The 17,963-nt window shown below is 47.3% G+C and overlaps 2 protein-coding genes across 7 annotated transcripts in view; both read right to left on the reverse strand.

Moving 5' to 3' along the window:
- The window catches only part of SYNRG (synergin gamma), a 43,819-nt gene extending 41,586 nt beyond the window's left edge, over positions 1 to 2,233 (reverse strand). For 3 of the 5 annotated variants that reach the window (XM_054847516.1, XM_054847513.1, XM_054847512.1), the window contains exon 1: positions 2,113 to 2,232. In XM_054847516.1, the coding sequence (XP_054703491.1) occupies positions 2,113 to 2,195 (83 nt within the window). In that variant the 5' untranslated portion in view covers positions 2,196 to 2,232. Of the gene's footprint in view, positions 1 to 2,112 lie in introns of all 5 variants that reach the window. The other 2 variants (XM_054847511.1, XM_054847510.1) reach the window with 1 other exon arrangement.
- A 1,557-nt stretch (positions 2,234 to 3,790) lies between these two features.
- Positions 3,791 to 11,612, reverse strand: DDX52 (DExD-box helicase 52). Of its 2 annotated transcripts, XM_054847930.1 has the most exons (15): positions 11,503 to 11,612; positions 11,080 to 11,317; positions 10,611 to 10,741; positions 10,227 to 10,412; positions 9,833 to 9,976; positions 9,058 to 9,169; positions 8,687 to 8,759; positions 8,331 to 8,534; positions 7,843 to 7,933; positions 7,180 to 7,302; positions 6,811 to 6,961; positions 6,386 to 6,461; positions 5,483 to 5,554; positions 4,734 to 4,826; positions 3,791 to 4,357 (listed from the first exon to the last, which is right to left on the reverse strand). In XM_054847930.1, the coding sequence occupies exons 1-15, from the start codon at positions 11,587 to 11,589 to the stop codon at positions 4,270 to 4,272; spliced, it is 1,869 nt and encodes a 622-aa protein (XP_054703905.1). In that variant the 5' UTR covers positions 11,590 to 11,612; the 3' UTR covers positions 3,791 to 4,269. The 2 variants fall into 2 exon arrangements, 1 of the variants encoding a protein (XP_054703905.1); XR_008579926.1 differs by lacking the exons at positions 3,791 to 4,357; positions 6,386 to 6,461 and having other exon boundaries at positions 4,733 to 4,826.
- Between the last annotated feature and the right edge of the window lie 6,351 nt (positions 11,613 to 17,963).

Here is a 17,963-nt window from a genome sequence, read left to right on the forward strand (position 1 = left end):
CCCTTTTATTTTTTAGAAAAGAAGAAAAAAGGATGAGCATGATACATTAAGCAGCCTGTAAGGACTAATATGCCACACGGGGGCTTAAAGAACATTTCTAGCAGCTGACTATGCTCCAAAACGACCAAATGCACTTTTTAGACAATGGAAACTTTTACAACCCCAGATGTTTAAAATATGTAGATTAGTTGACCATTATCAAGCATGCTATTTGAATACAGTTTCTTACTCCTTGTTATTTCCACAATGGTTTAAATGCACCTGCAGACATCTCTGTTGTTCTCAACAGCAGAAGCACTTTACCACTTCAGTCCATGCAACTAGTAACACTTAGGGTAACGCAGTAAGAAAGTGTAATATATGTGATATGCTGCACAAAATAAAATAAATGTAAGGAAAACAAAGCAATTACCCTAGAACAGAACTCTTAAAGTAGTAATATAAATCTGTAAATTCCTATCAGATAAGTATTTTAAATATGTAACTTAAAAAACCCCAAAAAAACAACAAACCCAAACAAACCAAACAACCAACAGCTTCAGTCAAAATGCAGGAGCGTGGGGAGAAACAACTCCTTTTCTATATTCATACCTCACTATAAAACCTCCAAACTACACATAACATTTTCCTGTCTACAAGTAGATTTTTAAACCCCTTAATTCCTAATCAATACAACCCCATGAACACAATATAGACTGTCACAATATTTCTGAATGGCTGAAATCCACAAAAAATTAAAGTGAAACAAGGCAAAGAACCCAAACAGACACAGAGGACGGAAATTTCCCTTCTACCTCCAGACTTCATTCTCAAAGAAACCAAAACACTGACAATGGGAACCAATGATTTAAATCCTTTTATTTTTCAAAACCTATACTCCGCTGACAACGTTTTCCTTACTTTCCTATTAACTGCTGAGCAGGCAGCGCTGCTCTAAGAGGTCAGACTGTTTCTGCAGCCCCTCGCAAGGACTGCTTCAGATTCATATAGGTGGGGAAACACAAAGACAGCCTCCCATCCCTTCCACAGCACGCACAGGCGGACATACACGCTTCGGCTTTTCTCTTCCCGAGTATTGCAGAGCCCTCGGATGCCTCTCCCCACCCCCGCAGAGCAGCACCCCGGCCCCACGGGTGAAGGTCGCCCCAGTGCAGAGCCCCCCGCCTCGCGTTCCCAATAAGGCCGACAAAGCCGTAGGCTTCACGTATGCGAGACAACTCGATGAACTTAGATTTTGCATTTGACAAAGAGAATTTATCCAGCCTCCCTAGAAGAAGGGCAATGGATGAATAGCACACAAAAGCCTACGTCAAAAAAAAATAAAATTAATGAGTCTTCAAAGGTAGCGAAATACAGCTTCCTAACCTTTCCAGAAACACAACAACACATTCACACACCTCATTTACCCTGTTTCTTTCTCCTGACACCCCTCCTCAGCCCTCCCTCTGGCTGAGGCGGCCTTTGTGGGACGAAGGGGAAAAGAAAGCCCCCGGCAGCAGCTGCAGGCGAGCAGAGGCTCCGTCCCGCAGCGGCCACGAACCTGCCCGCTGGCGATAAGCAGCGTTTATCGGCACCCAAGCAGGGCCGGCGAAACCCCGAAATCCCTTCCCGCCCCAACGCTTGAGATTGCGGCTCCAGAGCCTGACGGCAAGTGGGCTACAAGGAGCTGGTGGGCACCCAAAAGGCAACTAAACCCCAGAGCCACCATGGCTGTGGCCCCCACACCCTGCCTGGGACCCCCCACCCCACCCAGGACCCCACATAGGCTGCCTAGGATCCCCGCACCCCACCTGGGCCCCGACCCCTCTGCCCCCACATCCCACCTGCACCCCGAGCCCCCACCCCACGAGTCTCCCCCTCACAGCTGCCCCCCCCCGCCCACCAGCTCCCCCCACCTCTGCTCCTCCCGTGTCCCCCTCAGCCCCCGCCATCGCCCGCCTGCGCCCCCCAGCCTCTGCCCGCACACCCCTCCGCCGCTACCCCACCCGCCCTCCTCCTCTCCACAGCCCCCCTTCACCTCCTCGCCCCTCATCCGCGGCCCCACACCCCCGCTGGCCCCCATCCTCCAGCCCCGCTCCCCCGCCGGGCCCGGCCGCCCCCGCCACCACCGACCTGGCAGCCCCCGCTCCACCGCCGCCCGCACCGCCCGCTGCCCCGCCGGCGCCCCCCGCGCCGGGTCCCGGCCGCAGCGCCATCTTCCCGCTCCGGCCCCGGCAGCGGCTGTCAGCTGAGCGGCGGCGGCTTCCGGGGCCGGGCCCAGCCACCGCCCGCCCACGGCCCGGCCCCACGGCCACGGCCCGGTCCGGCCCCACGGGGAGCGGCCGCGGCGGGAAAACACACCCGGGCGGCCGGGGACCTGCCCGGGGTCGACGTCGGCCTGAAGGCGGAGAGAGGCCCTGCCTTCTCTTCAAGAATACTTTTAAAATCGAGGTTCTACGTTGATCGAGTCATCAGCTGCAGGCACCTAACCCCAAATCTCTGAAAAGGAGAACTGCCGCCCTTCTGCCCAACCATCCAGGGCCGCAGGCCATACACCCCCAGGGCAGACCTCAGGACCGGCCCCAGCTTTCCCCATCAGGCTCCTGGACATGCCCCTGCCGAGGGCACTGGAAATGTCACTTTATTACCTGGTAACTGTGCCAGCCAAAGACCTCAGCACTATTGTAAAAGCCCTCCTGATGAGGTGTGGTACGATGCACCAGATGGTTACGCGGTCGTGCAGAAGCAGCCCCTCTGGAAGGTCAGCCAAGGCTTGCTAAAATACGTGACAAATGCAGATCTCGAGATGTTCCTTACCCCGGGGCAAAGAGCATGTTCTGACAGCTTTCCAGTGCTTCACAGGGGAGTAAATCCTGAGGAAAGCTACAGCTTAAACTTCTTGATAAGCTACTGATTGGTGTTCAAAATCACACTGACATCAAACCCAGCTTGAGAGAAAGAGCTACGCGAAATTTAAGTTCTCATTTTAAAACTAAGTCCCTCAGAAAGAGAACCGTGGCATCGCCTTTCAGCAGAATTAGAACTGCACGCTGCTATGCAAGACAAAGATGCTCACGATCAAATGCTGTTTTCTCTCCCGCTACCACTACTGGAATAAGCATGTCTATCTTATGTGTTGGCAGTGCCTTTAAAGGTGAATATTGGTAATTTCTTACTCGTTGTTAAACATAGTCCACATTATATCTGTCATCAATATCTTGCAGCAGGCAACTTTGTATTTATCAGAATATATGACATTTTTATTAAAATATACAAATGTGTTCATAAACATAAAAATGAAGATATTATTTCCTATATGACCAAATATAATATGCAACTCGGCAAACAAAGAAGTCTAGCTCAGGAATACGCAAACCAGGATGCAGAGTCTCTTTGTGAGCTTCTCATAAAACTTCACAGTTGTCACTTGGGAAGAGCAATTACCAGTGCTCTGCTGTAAACAAGTTATACAGACCTGGGCTCCATTTCCAAATTGGATTAAGTATGACAAAGCAAGATGACAATCCTGTACAGGAGGATTATAGTTGCAAAGGAGAGGCCATTCCTGCATCACTGGAATTCTGACATGAGAACACAACTGGAGAGGTAGAAAATGTGTAACAGGGTAAGGAGTAATGCCTGCAGACCTGTTCCGTCAAGGCTGTACAGAGAGGCAGGTCTCTGTATTAGAATCTTTTATGACCTTGTTTTTCTGTTTTGGGGCTTAAATATGAAACAGTACAAAATTACTGGAGTTTGCATACATGTGAAGTATTAGTTATTTCAAAATGATTTTACAGAAGCAAAAACGTAGAAGGAGCAAGGCTTTATTTTCATGTACAAGTGGGGTTGGTTTGGTTTTTTTTAGTGTCCAGGGAAGTCTTTTGACAGCTGCATTTATCAAGCCAAACACTAAGCTGTGTGTTCTCTGCCACTGAATCTTCTGGAAGTCTGACAAACACATTAGGGATGATCTGAACACAGAACTGACAGTATTTCCAAGGAGTAATACCAAACCACGTGAGAGTAACACAGACAGATGCTATTTTTGAACTATTGTTCAGAAATACAAGGCATTTACTGCAAGAGCACTCTCTTCAGCTTCTATGAGAAGCATTCTGGAATCCTCTACTGGTATTTCAGTAGAGACGTTCTTGCATGTGAACATCCATCCTCACCCAAAAGGAAACATAAGAAATATTTTTCTCCTCTTTTGCTGCTATCTTCATTCTTCTGTTCTTCAGTACGGACACAGGTGTCAGCCCCAGCTCACACATAGTCTGTTGCTACTCAGCTTTTTGAAACAGTCTGTAAGTTATTGCTATTTTTAGCTGCTTTAACTTTCTTTTTGTCCTTAGTATTTTCCTTTGTAGTTTTCCTACAAGAAACACAGTGGAGACCAAGATGATTATAGAGCAGTGACACAGACATGAGTCGTTTTACAACATGTTAGTACAACTGAACATAAATCCTTTGGTAACAACACTCCAAAGCAAGGGTAATGGCGTTCTTTATGACCACTTCTACTATCCCAAACTGCCACACAGCAGTTTTCTGTGACTTACAACTTAAGATCTGCCTCTTGTATTAATACTCCATGCATTAAAATCAAAGCCAGGTCTTTGTCGGAAGAGTAGTAGATCATTATGACTGAGTCCATCCCAATAAGTTATAGGTTACTTTGGAGGAAGCTTGCTGGGCCTTCTCTGGATAAATACCACCTCTTACCTCCTCTTGAAAAAAAACCTACTTACATTTTTCTTTTGGTCTTTTTTAAGAAGCACTCAGGGGTGGTACAAATGGATTCTCTTGTCAATGGTTTCTTAATGAACTTCTTCTTTTGTTTGCTGAGAACGACATTTAGTGAAGAAGGATTAAATTACTTTAAAGGGCAAAAATTAATCTCCAAAGTAAACACAACAGATAACGCAAACCTTTACTGGTTGTTAGGGATTTATGGGTCTGAATATATTTTCAGTGTTGTTTATTCCAAGATCAGTTCAGTCATGTTATCTCCAAGACATTCAAACTTCATTTTAATATATGTCTAATATACATACATAAGGATTTCTAGGTTTAGAAACTATTAGAAGTTATGAAAAGGTGTGAAAAGAAGCACTAATTAAAAAAAATAAATGTATCTATATACATATACACCCCCTACACCAATTTTTCTAAAGGTAACTCAAAAGAGTAAAGGACTTTCTTTCATGTATCAGAAGCCCAATTGATGAGTACGGGCCTAGGAAGTTTAAAGCAGATTTCAGGGAACTCATAGAAAAACAGTTAACTCCAGGAAAACCGTAAGTCAAGAATCCTTTTTGTTTCCATTTTTGCCTGGGTAAAAAAATTGCCACCACCACCCTGTCTAAAATTCCTTTTGCAGCTAAACTGCAACTATAGTGCAGGCAACTGGATCTTCTGCAACCCTTAAAAACCCAGCACCACTCATGCAGGCTTTTAAAATGGGAAACAAACAGGTGAGCTATGCAAACACACATACCTTTGCAGTTTGGGAAAGTGTTTTATGTAGTCTGGCACAGGACAGCCAGCTCGCTGAATCACATTGGCTATACTGGAAAGGAGAGGAGGGGAGAGATTAACTCTGGCAGTGAGTGTGTGGACAATAGATAAGCATGTTCTGTGGAAAACAGCAATCCCTAACAACTGGCTGTCTTCTTGTTGGGTTTTTTATTGGTAAAACAAGAAATAAAAGACACAAAAGCAAGTTTGAAGTAAGGTGACGAAGAAACAAAAATACATATGAGGCTTAAATGAAACTAATGACTCCATTTGGATAGTTTAAACAAGTTGAAACTCTAGGTGAGTACAGTCTTCAAGGAGATGAAGAAAAAGCAGTAAGCCAAAGCAGAGAATCATACCAAGTAATTTTGGACAGAAGCAAGTTAAAGAACTGGATTAAAAACCCTAAAGCACAGCATGAGGTAGTCACACTTTCTATGGGACAAATGATTCAGGAAACCCAGAGCAAGAGCAAAGTCACTTGTGAAGACCTGAACCTGCTCTTCAGTGAGGTTCAAGTCAGAATAACTGAGTTCCACTGAGCGGTGCTACCAAGCCATCATGTTCTCATTACTGGCAAAAAGACTGAAAGAAGTGAAAGGAGCTAGTTTCTCTCTTGCTGCATTAGTGAAAGGCTTCAAAAAGAAACCTTAAAATTGAAATGCTCCCAGTCTTTCCCATATTGCGGTACCACCTTGCGGTTCCACTGTGTCAATACAGAATTCTCTTTCTCTAAGAGCTTTTTACAGCTGCACGGGGTTTCCAGAGCATGGCAACAATGTGCTTACAAGGTGTGTGGTAGCAGACACAACCACGTGGTTCAGCAGTACACTATACAAAACCCAAAAAACCCCATTTTTGCTATATCCCGTTTCCAATTTACCTCCTTAATAAAGGTTTATCGTCTTCTGTAAAGAAAGTGACTGCTTTTCCTGTGTGCCCTGCTCTTCCAGTACGACCTGTCAAACACAAGTTTTGCAGAGAGTAGAGATTTTACTTTAAATATCTCCCTTCATTCTATTCCTCTTCACAGTCCCAGCCTCCTGACGTGCACTCTTATACAAAGCATACTACCAAGCAGCCAATGCTCAAAGATTGTTTTTATTCAATGAAAGCACAGGTATGTCTGAAGCATCTAAATATTTAAGGTTCCTAGAAGGCTGACAAAAAGTAACGCTGTTACTTTGAGCCCAGATATCAATTGGCTCAAGGAGGCTTTGTTTCAGAATTCTTGCTCATGCACAAGAGCATCTACATTAAAGATCTAGGAAATGAGTAAAAGAATACAATCAGTGAACAATCACTCACCTATCCTGTGGATGTATTCCACTGCACTCGTTGGCAAATCGTAATTAATGACCATATTCACTCCTTTGAAGTCAATCCCTCGAGCTAGCAAGGCTGAGCAGATAAGCACCCAGATCTTCCCAGCTCTGAAACTGTGTACTACATTATCTCTCTAGGAAAAGAAAAAAAAGGGTACTTGGAAACAGCCTAATTAGCAATTTGAGAAAGGACGTGAACTTATTTCCTGAAAGTTGTTGTGATGTTAACAAATAAAACTAAACAAAAACCTGCAGTAATTTACTGTCAAAGTTACCTGAAGTTACACTACAAAGAAAGGTAAAAGCAAGTGTGTTGTAAAGTGTTTCTTGAAAAGAAATTATATCCTCCTACCTGTTGCTGAGTTTTGTCTGCATGGATGACATCCACGTTGATGCCTTCATAAATAAGTTCATGGAAAAGCTCTTTAGCCCTCTCAATAGACTGTACAAAAACAAGGACCGGAGGAGCAAAACCCTGCAAAAAAGTAAGCTTGTCTAAGGTTCAAGTCCTTTTCCTACCATTGTTGGCTGCAGACACTGAGCTACTAAAGAGACTTTAGCCAGCCCCAGTATTTTACATCTCAGAGGATGGGGTTTTGTTTGGGGTTGTTCTATTTTGACTAGCCAAATCTTTGGGAGTCACAACTAAGCAAGTTCATCTCCATTGCCTTAGGTGGAATGGTTCCAGACTTAAGCATCAGGCTGCATTCTAATCCACAGAAACGGAGTTGTTGTTCTCCCCATGCAATGCAAAGAACCCACTCACACTGCCAAGTAAAATTAAACAGATCGTTAACACAAACTGCTCCTAAGCAAGTCTCAAATGTATAACCAAGAATGGGGAACACCCTCAGTTTTCATAGGTAGGGTACATACTCTTCCTCTTGTACAGCAGATTTGGACAATGGTTTAACACATGTCTCAGAGAAGTCCTTGACCTAGGAAATTATGAGCCTGACAGAACACACAGCTCAGTTCAGGAGCAAGCAGAACGTACTCAGTCTCTCCAAAATACCTTTTTAACGAGCTCTCGCATTGCTGTTAATTTTCCTGTCTCAGATCCAACAAACAACAGCTCTTGTTCTACCGTCTCCGCTGCAGAGTTTCTGAAATCAGAAATCCAACAGAAGCCTGCTGCCATTACTGTTTTCAAACACATATACATACACACACATATAAATACAAAAACCATAAAATACTACCTGGTGAATGAGAAATACTGCATGACAAACTTATTTCACCAGTACGCACTCCTAAGATTAATGTTTATTTGATGATAAAGTAATGGGCAAAGGAAAACAGTGCTTTCCCCAATATGTGAGAAAGATCTGTATGGGCCTACACAATTTTTTCTGCAGGCAACCAACCTGCAGTACTAAGACTAACAACAGAGACATAAACTCAAGCAGACTGATGATGTAAAGAAAGCAAATAATTTGCCCAGGAAAGGGAAAAAAAACCAACCCAAAACACAAGAGAGTCAGAGTACAACTGCACACCTACCGTGCTCCCACGGACACCAGAACAACACTGTCAAGGTTGAGTTTACACCACTCCTCTACATCACGTGCAAAGGTTGCGCTGAACAAAGCTCTTCTCACCATGTGGGACGTGCATGCCAGGAAGATGGAGGCCAGCTGGTCTCGGAACCCCGACTTCCCATCTTCAAACAGTTTGTCTGACTCATCCACCACCAACCACTCCACACTAGGAATAGAGAGGTTTTCTGTTTAGTAAGAGTTACTTGCAGAGAAGGCAGAAGTTCTAGCAGACCATCACAGATGCAAGGACTATGCAAGCATCTGCTTTTCAGTGGCAAAGCTGTTAGCAAAGCCAGATTTGATAAAGACTCTCGGTACCTGGTCAAGTCTATCGCTGGAGGATCTTGTTTCAGCAAATAAATGAGCCTGTTTGGAGTAGTAACTAGTATATCTGGCAGGGGAAAAAAAAAAAAAAAAGGCAAAACATTAAAGACACAAAATAGACCAGACTAACAGCACCCTGAGAAACCCAAGTTCCAATCTGATCTGCCAGAGGTACAATTTAACAGGGTCCACTGTCAGGCTCACTTCCTATTTCTCCCACACCAGCTGCTTTTTTAGTGTTGAGCAACAGATTGCACGTCTTGAGTGGTATTAACTGATCTCTTTAAAACCACACAGGCCAGAAGAGAAAGGTCAGTGACATTTTTTAAATATTTTAGAAGCACTTCAGCAGTTAAAACAATTACCAAATTTCTTAGAAGACTTGGGCCCAAACTTCTTTGCTGCTTCAGCTGCCTTGTTGATCATATGTATTCTGAAGCCTGTCCCCTCAGCCAACTTCAGCAGTTCCCGATGTGTCTGAAAATGTGGCAACAAAGATTAAACTTTCAAACTGAGCTGATTAGCTTTTCTAAGTGGAAAAACTGCAGACAATCCTGACAATACAGCTTCAAACACCACCCCGATTTCACTGTTAAGAGAAAGCTGTCTGGTTTTCTTAGCATAATAAAATGCAGCTTTCTAACATGTATTAATTCACTTGAAAGTTCTCACAGGTCTGACTATCATATTTTGCCTCTAACGATGTGGCTCCCACAAGTCCCCTCTCCTATTTGAACAGAAATGGAACTCTGCCCAAAATTGTAATTTTTACTTCAGTTTAATAACAAAGCTTCAATGTAAAGTTATTTGTTGAAATTCTGTGTTTGGGACAAACAGATAAATCTCTTGCAGCAGTCTCAAATATGATGGTAGGTGTTAGGAGCACCTAAGCACTCGGCAGTTTTAAAATATGATCAAAGAATCTTAAGCCTCTAATCTAATCATCTAGATTAGATTGAGATGCTAGACATGTAGCTATTTCACAAGAGACAAAAGACTTAAAAGAAACATTTAAGTTAACTTTGTCTCATGCCTGAGGGTAATAAAGGAAAAAATATTTACTAAGCTGCTATTTTACTGATTCAGAGTGAAAACTAAGTACATCAATATGACAACAACCCCTTTCCCCTCAACACCCACCTGGCTGGCAAGTTCTCGCGTAGGTGATATGATCAGAGCTCTGAATCCTTTGTTCCTAGGCTGTTTCAGGTGTGTTAAGAGAGGAATACAGAATGCCAGTGTTTTTCCAGACCCAGTAGGAGCTGAAGCTAGAAGTTCCCGACCCTGTAAGAAAAACAAGGGTGTTATGTTTTACCAGGGAAAGCAAAAACCCTCAAAAAATCACATTCACGTAAATATTAATGCTACGAACTAACGCAAAATCCATAATGTTGTAATGGTTAAGTTTTGAACTCTGATGCAGTTGATGTATCTCTAAAACTGTGCAACTAACCACTTCTGTGACCCTAAGGAGAGGCTGCTCCCCAAATTTTGCCAGAGTCCCCGTAATAAAATGCAGCGCCAGAAAACTTACATGAAGCATGACAGGAATAGCTTGCATCTGGATGGGTGTTGGGACCTGGAAGCCAGCAGCTTGAATATTCTCCATGATTTTTGGGTGGATTTTGTATTCCCTTTGAAGTTGATCAAATGTGGCAATTGGGTCAGGAAGATCTGTTCCTTGAATAGTAATCTTGTGTTGGTTTCTGAAGCGGTTTATCTAAAAGGCAAAAGACAAACTCTTTCCTTCTTTCCTTGACAGCATAAACCTAAACATGTACGGATTCATCTTCTGGTTAATTTTCTCATGCTCAGTCTCGCTCCTTCCAAGAGGAGTTACCAGAAGTGAACCTCAATTTTCAGATGAAACACCCACAGAAACCAAGTAAAATTCTACATCAGAATTCCGTAATCTCACCTTTTCTCTTCTCAAGCGTTCAAGTTTTTCTGCAGTAGGTTTTTTGTCTTTTGCATCTTCAAATTTTGCATCCAGAGAGGACATCCACTTTATTCCATTACCTTCTGACAACTCTGGCATTGATGCTGCCTCTGGAAGTTTCAAAAAATTGGAATTTCCATTAGTAAAATCTAGTAAATAATGATTTGGGAAAAAAAGAACACTTCAAACCCATTTTTCTTTCATTCTCACTGAAGTTAATGAAGTCTCCAGAAGGATGGCAATCACACTCCCATGCCTTAACACCAAATCTTGGCCCAATTATTTTGTCAGCTCTGACACAGGCCAGCCAAAGAACCCAGAAGCTCCCCCCCCCCCGGTAAAACAACCTACAGTACCTGCAGATGTAAACTAAACTGATACAAGTAATAAGCATGAATTTCATCAGGGCATTCTGTCAGGGATGCACACATACTTATATATAAAATACCTCGTTTCTTTTTCTTTTTTTTCATCCCTTCACTGCACACTGCAGTTCTTTTTCTCTTTCCTGCCATCTCGCCGTTGTTTTTCCCTGCTCCATCCTGCTGCTGCTGCTGCTCCTTTAGCTCCTCTTCAGCCCCCGCGAGCCCCCAGCCCTCCTCAGCAGATTCCAGGGGGGCTCTCTCCTTGCACCCGAAGAAGTCGAGGCTCTCCAGCGAGACACTGCCGCCGCTCCCCTTTATCACCTGGGCCAGAGAGCACGGAAAACGCTAAGAGGGGCAGGTCGGATCCCAGCGCCCTCCCGACCGCTCCCACAGGGCCGCAGGTAGGCCCGGGATCCCGCCGGACGGATGGGAAGGGGCCCGGAGACCCGAATCTCGCAGAGAACGATGCCCAGACCCATCTCAGCCTCCCCGCGGTGGCACCTTACCCCGAAACGCCGCGCATCTTGCCCGAATCGCCGCACATCAAAGCGAGCACCGGCACCCAACCGCCGAAACAACTCCTGCGCCTCCATGCCGCCGCACACCCAACACTCCCCGCGGCGACTTCCTCCCGGAAGTAACGAGTACTTCCGGGAGCGCAGAGGCGGGGCCGAGCACGTGCCTGCCTGGGTATCATAGCAACCAGCCCCGCGCGGGGGTATCATGGCGCCGCGCTGCCATGGCAACCGCGTAGATAGGCTCCACCGGGACGCGCTCCGCTGTAGGCCGCACTAGGCCCGGGTTACCGGGAGAAGGCGGGCACGGCCATCCCGACAGCCCGAGGATGGAAAGCAGTGATCCCTTATCCACTCCAGGGCCGGCTGTGTGGCTGTGGGTCCCTCCCGTCCGGCCCCTTCCAGACCCCGTTACTGCAGCGGAGCTGGTCTGGAAGGGGCCGGACGGGAGGGACCCACAGGCGGGTGATGTTTTATTTAAAATTTGTAATCGTCTGCGTGACATTTAAACGGATGGGAAATATGGAATCCGGCATATGAGCCATAAAACTGTTCTACATCTTTATAGGCCGATCACAGCATTTTGTCCTTTTGTGTGTTCCTGATGGCAAGTTAATTGCGCTGGCTGCTTCAGCTATTTTTAAGAAATGGCTCAGCTGAATAAAAGGACAAAAGCTTTTGTTTGCACATGTCTGTGCTTTGGTGATTTACAGTATCATTAGCTGGTCTTAGATATTTCTGAGGAGGCAAAACAGCAACTTATTAGCACTTTTCATCGCCTGGATCATCCCTTGGTTTGTATTCTCCTCATGGATTGACCCAGAATTCCCTTTGTGATCTGCAACGAGTGACTCTGCCTTTCCCTGTGAAAGCAGAGGAACATTTTCACTTGGTTTGATTCAAACCCATCTTGTTAAAAATCCGTTTGGGTTCAATTCTGATTTTAAGACCCATATCGCCAGCACATTTTAGCATGCGTTTTGTGAAGCCGATCAGCAGTCCCAGTGTCACCTAAATTAAAGTCGGGAATGTGCCCTGTTAATTTGTTTAATCCTTCATTTCCACTGATACAATCCGGCCTCACAACTGTGCTTGAAGAAAGAAATGCTGGAGGCAATGGTAGGAGCAACCAAGCAACTGGCTCAGCTGCTCAGGGCAATCAAGAAACTTTGCATAGATTAAGATCAGAATTTATTTAATTCATGTATTTATTCATCATGATAGACTGTGAGACCCAATAGTACAGGTAAGTCTCGTAGTGCTCTGTATCAGATCAAACAATACAGATATTTTTTCCTGGTGTTCCTGAAATAAAACAAACAGAAATCCAATTAAGCAACGACAGCATTGCAAAAACTACTTTATGTAATAAAAGTCTCAAGGGCTAAATGTTTACATTGCTGAAATCCAAGAGCTCTAGGAGATACAGGCAGTGGCTGTTCCTCCCGTAACGTTCACTACTTTAATTACAAACTTTGAGATGAAAAATTGCATAAACGCGATCCTCCCCGCAGCCCCTATCTGCCTGATTTATAGCGCTTTTTCTTTGCCAAGCTTTTGCCTTCCCGGCAGACACGTGGAAGCAGCCACACGGAGACCCGGGTGGGTGCAGCGCACCATGATGATGACGACACTTCCTTCGTTTGTGTCCCCGATGGCGTATTTACAGCGAATAAAGCCAGTGTGGGAGACACAATGCCACGTCCTTCGGGCCGTTCCCGGGCTGAGGCTCTTGCTTTTCCATTGGGAAAAGTGACTAATGGTTGCTCTGAGAGGATGGGGAAGAATGTGGAGGCACGGGGAAGAATGTGGAAGCATTTGTGTAACAAAGAACTATAAATCATCTCCAATATCCATCACTCACCAAGAGATGCTGTCAGCAGATTCAAGAGTGAGGAAACGGGAAATATTCTTTTCATCAGTCGACTGGGAAATCCCTTTGTGTAAGGAGTAAGGAGCTCCGCTCCCGAGGCGGCAGCGCCGGGCACAAAGCCATGTGCCAGGAGCGAGGGACCCTCCGGCAGGAGCAGCCCCCGGCAGCACGCTCCCATCTTCCAGCACGAGCGGCCCCGGGGACCAAGCTGCCTTACGCCGAGGTCGATCTCCCCTGGAGTGGTCGGAGCAGCCAGCGCCGGGACTCAGGCTGTGAGGGGTCATGTCACGTGTCAGGGGTGAAAGGGAGAAGTCGGTAAAGTATAAAAATGGAACAACTTAAGTTAATGCAAAGTGGAACTGCTCTTGTCACAGCATCAGGTTTAGCTTTGCTTCCCCAGTGCCGCTCTGTCAATTACTCGGTGCTAATTGCCACCTCAGAGCTGACACCAGATGACCAGCGAGGCCGTCGCAAGGTGTGCGTGGTGGGGGAGCACGGGCCGCTCAGCCCAGCCACGGACACGATGATTAATGCTGCAGCAGCCTGATGTAACCTGGGCGATTCTGTTCTATTAGCAGGGCTCAGCGGGCTGGAGCTCGATTCCACAAAAGTCATCTCAAAACCACACCTGACCTCCAAAACTGATCCTGTACCTGGATCAACTGGAGCCAATTTCGTTCTTTTTCTGTGTTGCTCCTGCTTTGCTGAGCAAGGTGACCTAAAGCTTCCCAGCAAAGGACCCCTCTCAGGTGTGCGCTGCAGAAACCCCACAAGGCAAAGGATGACTTGCTTTGTTCTCTACGATTGATCCAAACCAGAGATGCTTACCTGTAGCCGTGGGCTCCCCTCCTGAAGAAAGCCAGCTAGGGCCACTATCTGTTGTGTGTCTGTGTGCCTTTGTTTAGCAGGTGTAAGTCAGGAATTACAGGACAGCGCTGCTCAGTGGAACTTTTGCATATCTGCTCCCCACGTCCCACTATCCTACTACATTATCATCACTAATATGCACATAACAGTCAATTAGCCTAGCTGAGTGCACTCGTGACCTCTGATCCCTGCTGTGTCCCCCAATCCATTAACAGGCCCTCATCCTTTAGCTCTCAGTATGAATTGATGTAGCATCCATTCTCTTTCGGCAAAGAAACATGCTTCCTCATTCATCTGTCCATTTCCACTTTCTGTTCCTTTGTCCTCCCCTTCTGTTCCCTGTGTTGCTAACCTGGTCACAACTTCTTGACCCCACGTCCTCGTCCCTCCCAAGGGTGTTGTAATCCCAACCGCTACCAAAAAACTTTTACTTTTTTTTTCCTTTACCCACATCTTATTTAGCAAAAATGGTTTCCAGCAGTGTGGGAGCTTTGATCCCCTATTCAAGAAATCCTTGCAATGTTTTTTTAAAGACTTTCTTTCTAAGGCAAATGAATTCTTCATAAAGGGGGAAATGGTGTGCTAGTTGGTCTCTGTTCATCTGAGGAAGACAAATGATCTCTTTTATGACTTGAAAAGCATAGCAGTTCAGTGTGTAGATTTGTGATTTATCCGTAATTAAGAATCCATTTGAGCAGCATATTAATTACAGAGAGGAGGATTAATTTTGCTGAATATAAAAGTAAAATCAAAGTTCCTGGAATTAGAAGATAATGTAAAAGGTTCAGGTTTTGTGTGGCTCTGTATTACACACATCCTGGAATGGGACAAACCTTCAGTGCACATTTAAGTTTTGTGGCTTTTAAGTTTGATCCCTGGGCCAGAGAAATAAAGTCCAGGGGAGACACAGACCTCTCCCCCTGACACCAGTGGCCCCCACAGCACTCCCATGGCTGGCTCTGCTGAGCCCTCCGTGGCTCCTTCACCCCGGTGCTGCTGCAGGACCTGTTGGCTTCCCACCACCCACAGAGGGGGAAGAATTTCAGGGTGAAACCAACACACCCTGCGAGCGCCGAGGGGAGCCAGGCTCCCTGTGCCTCAGAGTCTCCCACGGGGCTCTGCCTCTGGGAACATCAGCTGTGGGCTTTTCTTTGGCCATTAGCCAATCTATCTGCACCGAGGAGTAGCTAGCTCAGCTCCCCGGTCCATGTAATACAATCCATGGCTCAGTCTGTTCACGCCAGATATTTAACCTGACCGCGCGTAGTGAAACCAGACTCCTACAAAGCGTCCACCCTTTGTCCCCGCAGGACCCGGGGCGGTGTCTTGCCCATCTCATCCTTGCGGGAGATCTCGTAGCACTCGTGGTGAGAAGGCGAGCGAGCGACTTGAGGGTCTGCCTGCAAAGGACCTTTGCAGAGCGAACGGCGCGGAGCGGCTCACGAGGGTTGCTGGCCGGACTCTGCTGCGGTGGGTGTGCGGGGCTGCAGGCATGGACCTGCCGGTGCTTGCGGCTGGAGAGGCTGCCCCGGTTGCTCCACCGTAGGATGCAGAGCGTTGCACGTGTCGCGGTAGGAGGATGGTGGGATATCAAGGTGCCCTGAGACCTTTGCAGAGTGGTGACCCACTCGATTTGCAGATCCCTTGACTGCTGGGGGGGGAGGCTGGCGCAGGGCAGTGCAGCAGCAGGCAGGGAGGTCAAGGAACCCGGAGCTGCAGGAACAATCGGAGATGCACTGGAGCAGGCAGAGAGTGAGGTTTTCTTTGGCCACCGAGAGCACTTTAAGGTGCGTTGGTTTAGGACAGTGAACCTTTACAGTGCTATTCTCTGCTGCTTGCTGGTCTTTATGACTCATATTTCTCCCCCATCAAACCTTTTCACAGACTTGTGAAGATCTGCTGCAAATGCATCATGGAAATCCCACGTCGGCAGGGCACGGGATCAATGCACACTGCCCAAAGCTGCCACCCGCCCAGCGCGAGGACTCCTCCGGCTCTGTATACCTGCTCCTGCAGCCGGACTGCGGTGCAGCGGGGAGCTGGCAACGTCTGCAAACAGCCCGGCCTTCCAGCGCAAGCACTTTCTGCATTCCTCTGTGTACTCCTCAAACTCTGCCACCAGCCCAACCAAATCCGCTCAAAGGCTTCAAAGAGCAGAGCGTGTTTGCTGTCCGCAGGGGACTGACAATGCTTTCCCTTTTGACCCGTGGCGCTGGGATCGCTGGGCAGTGGTGTGCGGGGTGCAGGCTGCAGCCGTGGGGAGCACAGCCCCACACCGCTGCTGCTGGTTTTCCTGCTGAAATTTCCAGCAGATCTGACTATCTGGCTGGACTGGCAGAACAAGTCTGGGAAAACCTGCACGTTTGGAGCAGGGTGCTGTTGTGCAACTGCGCGTTACGTTTACATGCGCACCAGACGACATTTTTAAAGTTGTTGAAATAGCTTATCTGTATTTCGGTATCCTTGGAGAGGCCGTTGCCTTCACGGCTGGCAGGAAGCCTGCTCCTCCATGGGGATGACAGGGCCTTCCTTAGCAATCCGTGTGCTCGGTGCTGGCCGATGTGAGCTGGACCGGCTGCAGCAGGGCCAGAGCCCAGCCAGCGCTGCGGATGGCGGTGGAGCCCCGGCACCGCTCCAGCCCCGGCACTTCTCTGGCAGCGAGGTCTGCACCACCACCGGGCTGCTGCCACGCACCTGGGGACAGGGAACCCAGCACCAGAGTGCCCCAGCCCTCGGGCCAGCAACCGGCATGCAGCGTTTGGCCCTGGACAGGGTTTCCCGGGCTCCATTCCTCCCACAGTGACGGGGGTGATAAGCGCCAAGGAGCCCTGCTCCCTGGGGACGGCCGCAGTCCCACGCCGCGGGCTCGTGCTCGCAGTCTGATAAAGCCCTATCGCGGCTCTGGGCGGGCGGCGAGGGCGGCGCTAACCTGGTTTTGACCCAGTGACTTTGCTGGCAGCCTTGCCGATGCTGCGGCGCAAGCAGGAGGCGGTCGGGGCACGGGATTTACCCGTCCAGGCAGGTGTCACTGGGCTGCACTCTCCTCTGGAAGTAAAGGAGAGGTCATGCTCCTGCTCAGCCCTCCCGCATCCCACCTCCACACCTCCTGGGGATTCCCCGTGCCCCTCTGCACCCTTCCCCTGCCCCACAGCCTGCGCATCCCGGTCAGGGATGGAGCACCGAAACGCAGCGAGCTTTGAGCAATACCTCCCTGGAGAGAGTGGGTCCTCGCATTGCAGAGAACCACGACCACCCTGACCCTGGGTGTTACTCCCTGGCCTCGGTAATGCTGGGATTTGGGGGATTTTTCCTTTGCACCCACACCTGCGCTTCAAATTAAATGCAGCGGTGTCCCTGTGCTCTGCCACGAAGGTGGCTGCACTTTATTATGAACATGAAGAGTGATCGATTAAGCCTCGTGGCATCCTGCTGATCCTCATGTGCAAGGAATTCCCTTGTGAACAACTTTGAACAATAAAATAATCACCCAGCCCTGTAAAACTTTATTGGTCATAAATGAACTTTGTCATATTTCTGCTAGTTTCTTTGCTCTATAACAACTGCATCACGGACAAACACCATGTGCCCAACAGCAAGGGGAGGAAAATAAAAAAAAAAGTCTTCCAGGAGCTTCATTTGGCATTACATCATATTTTTCCAACAACTTAATGAGGCAGCCAGGGCATCTGTGGGAGCAAACACCCCACTCAGT

This window comes from Grus americana, chromosome 19, assembly GCF_028858705.1.
Source record: "Grus americana isolate bGruAme1 chromosome 19, bGruAme1.mat, whole genome shotgun sequence".
Classification (NCBI taxonomy): Eukaryota; Metazoa; Chordata; class Aves; order Gruiformes; family Gruidae; genus Grus; species Grus americana.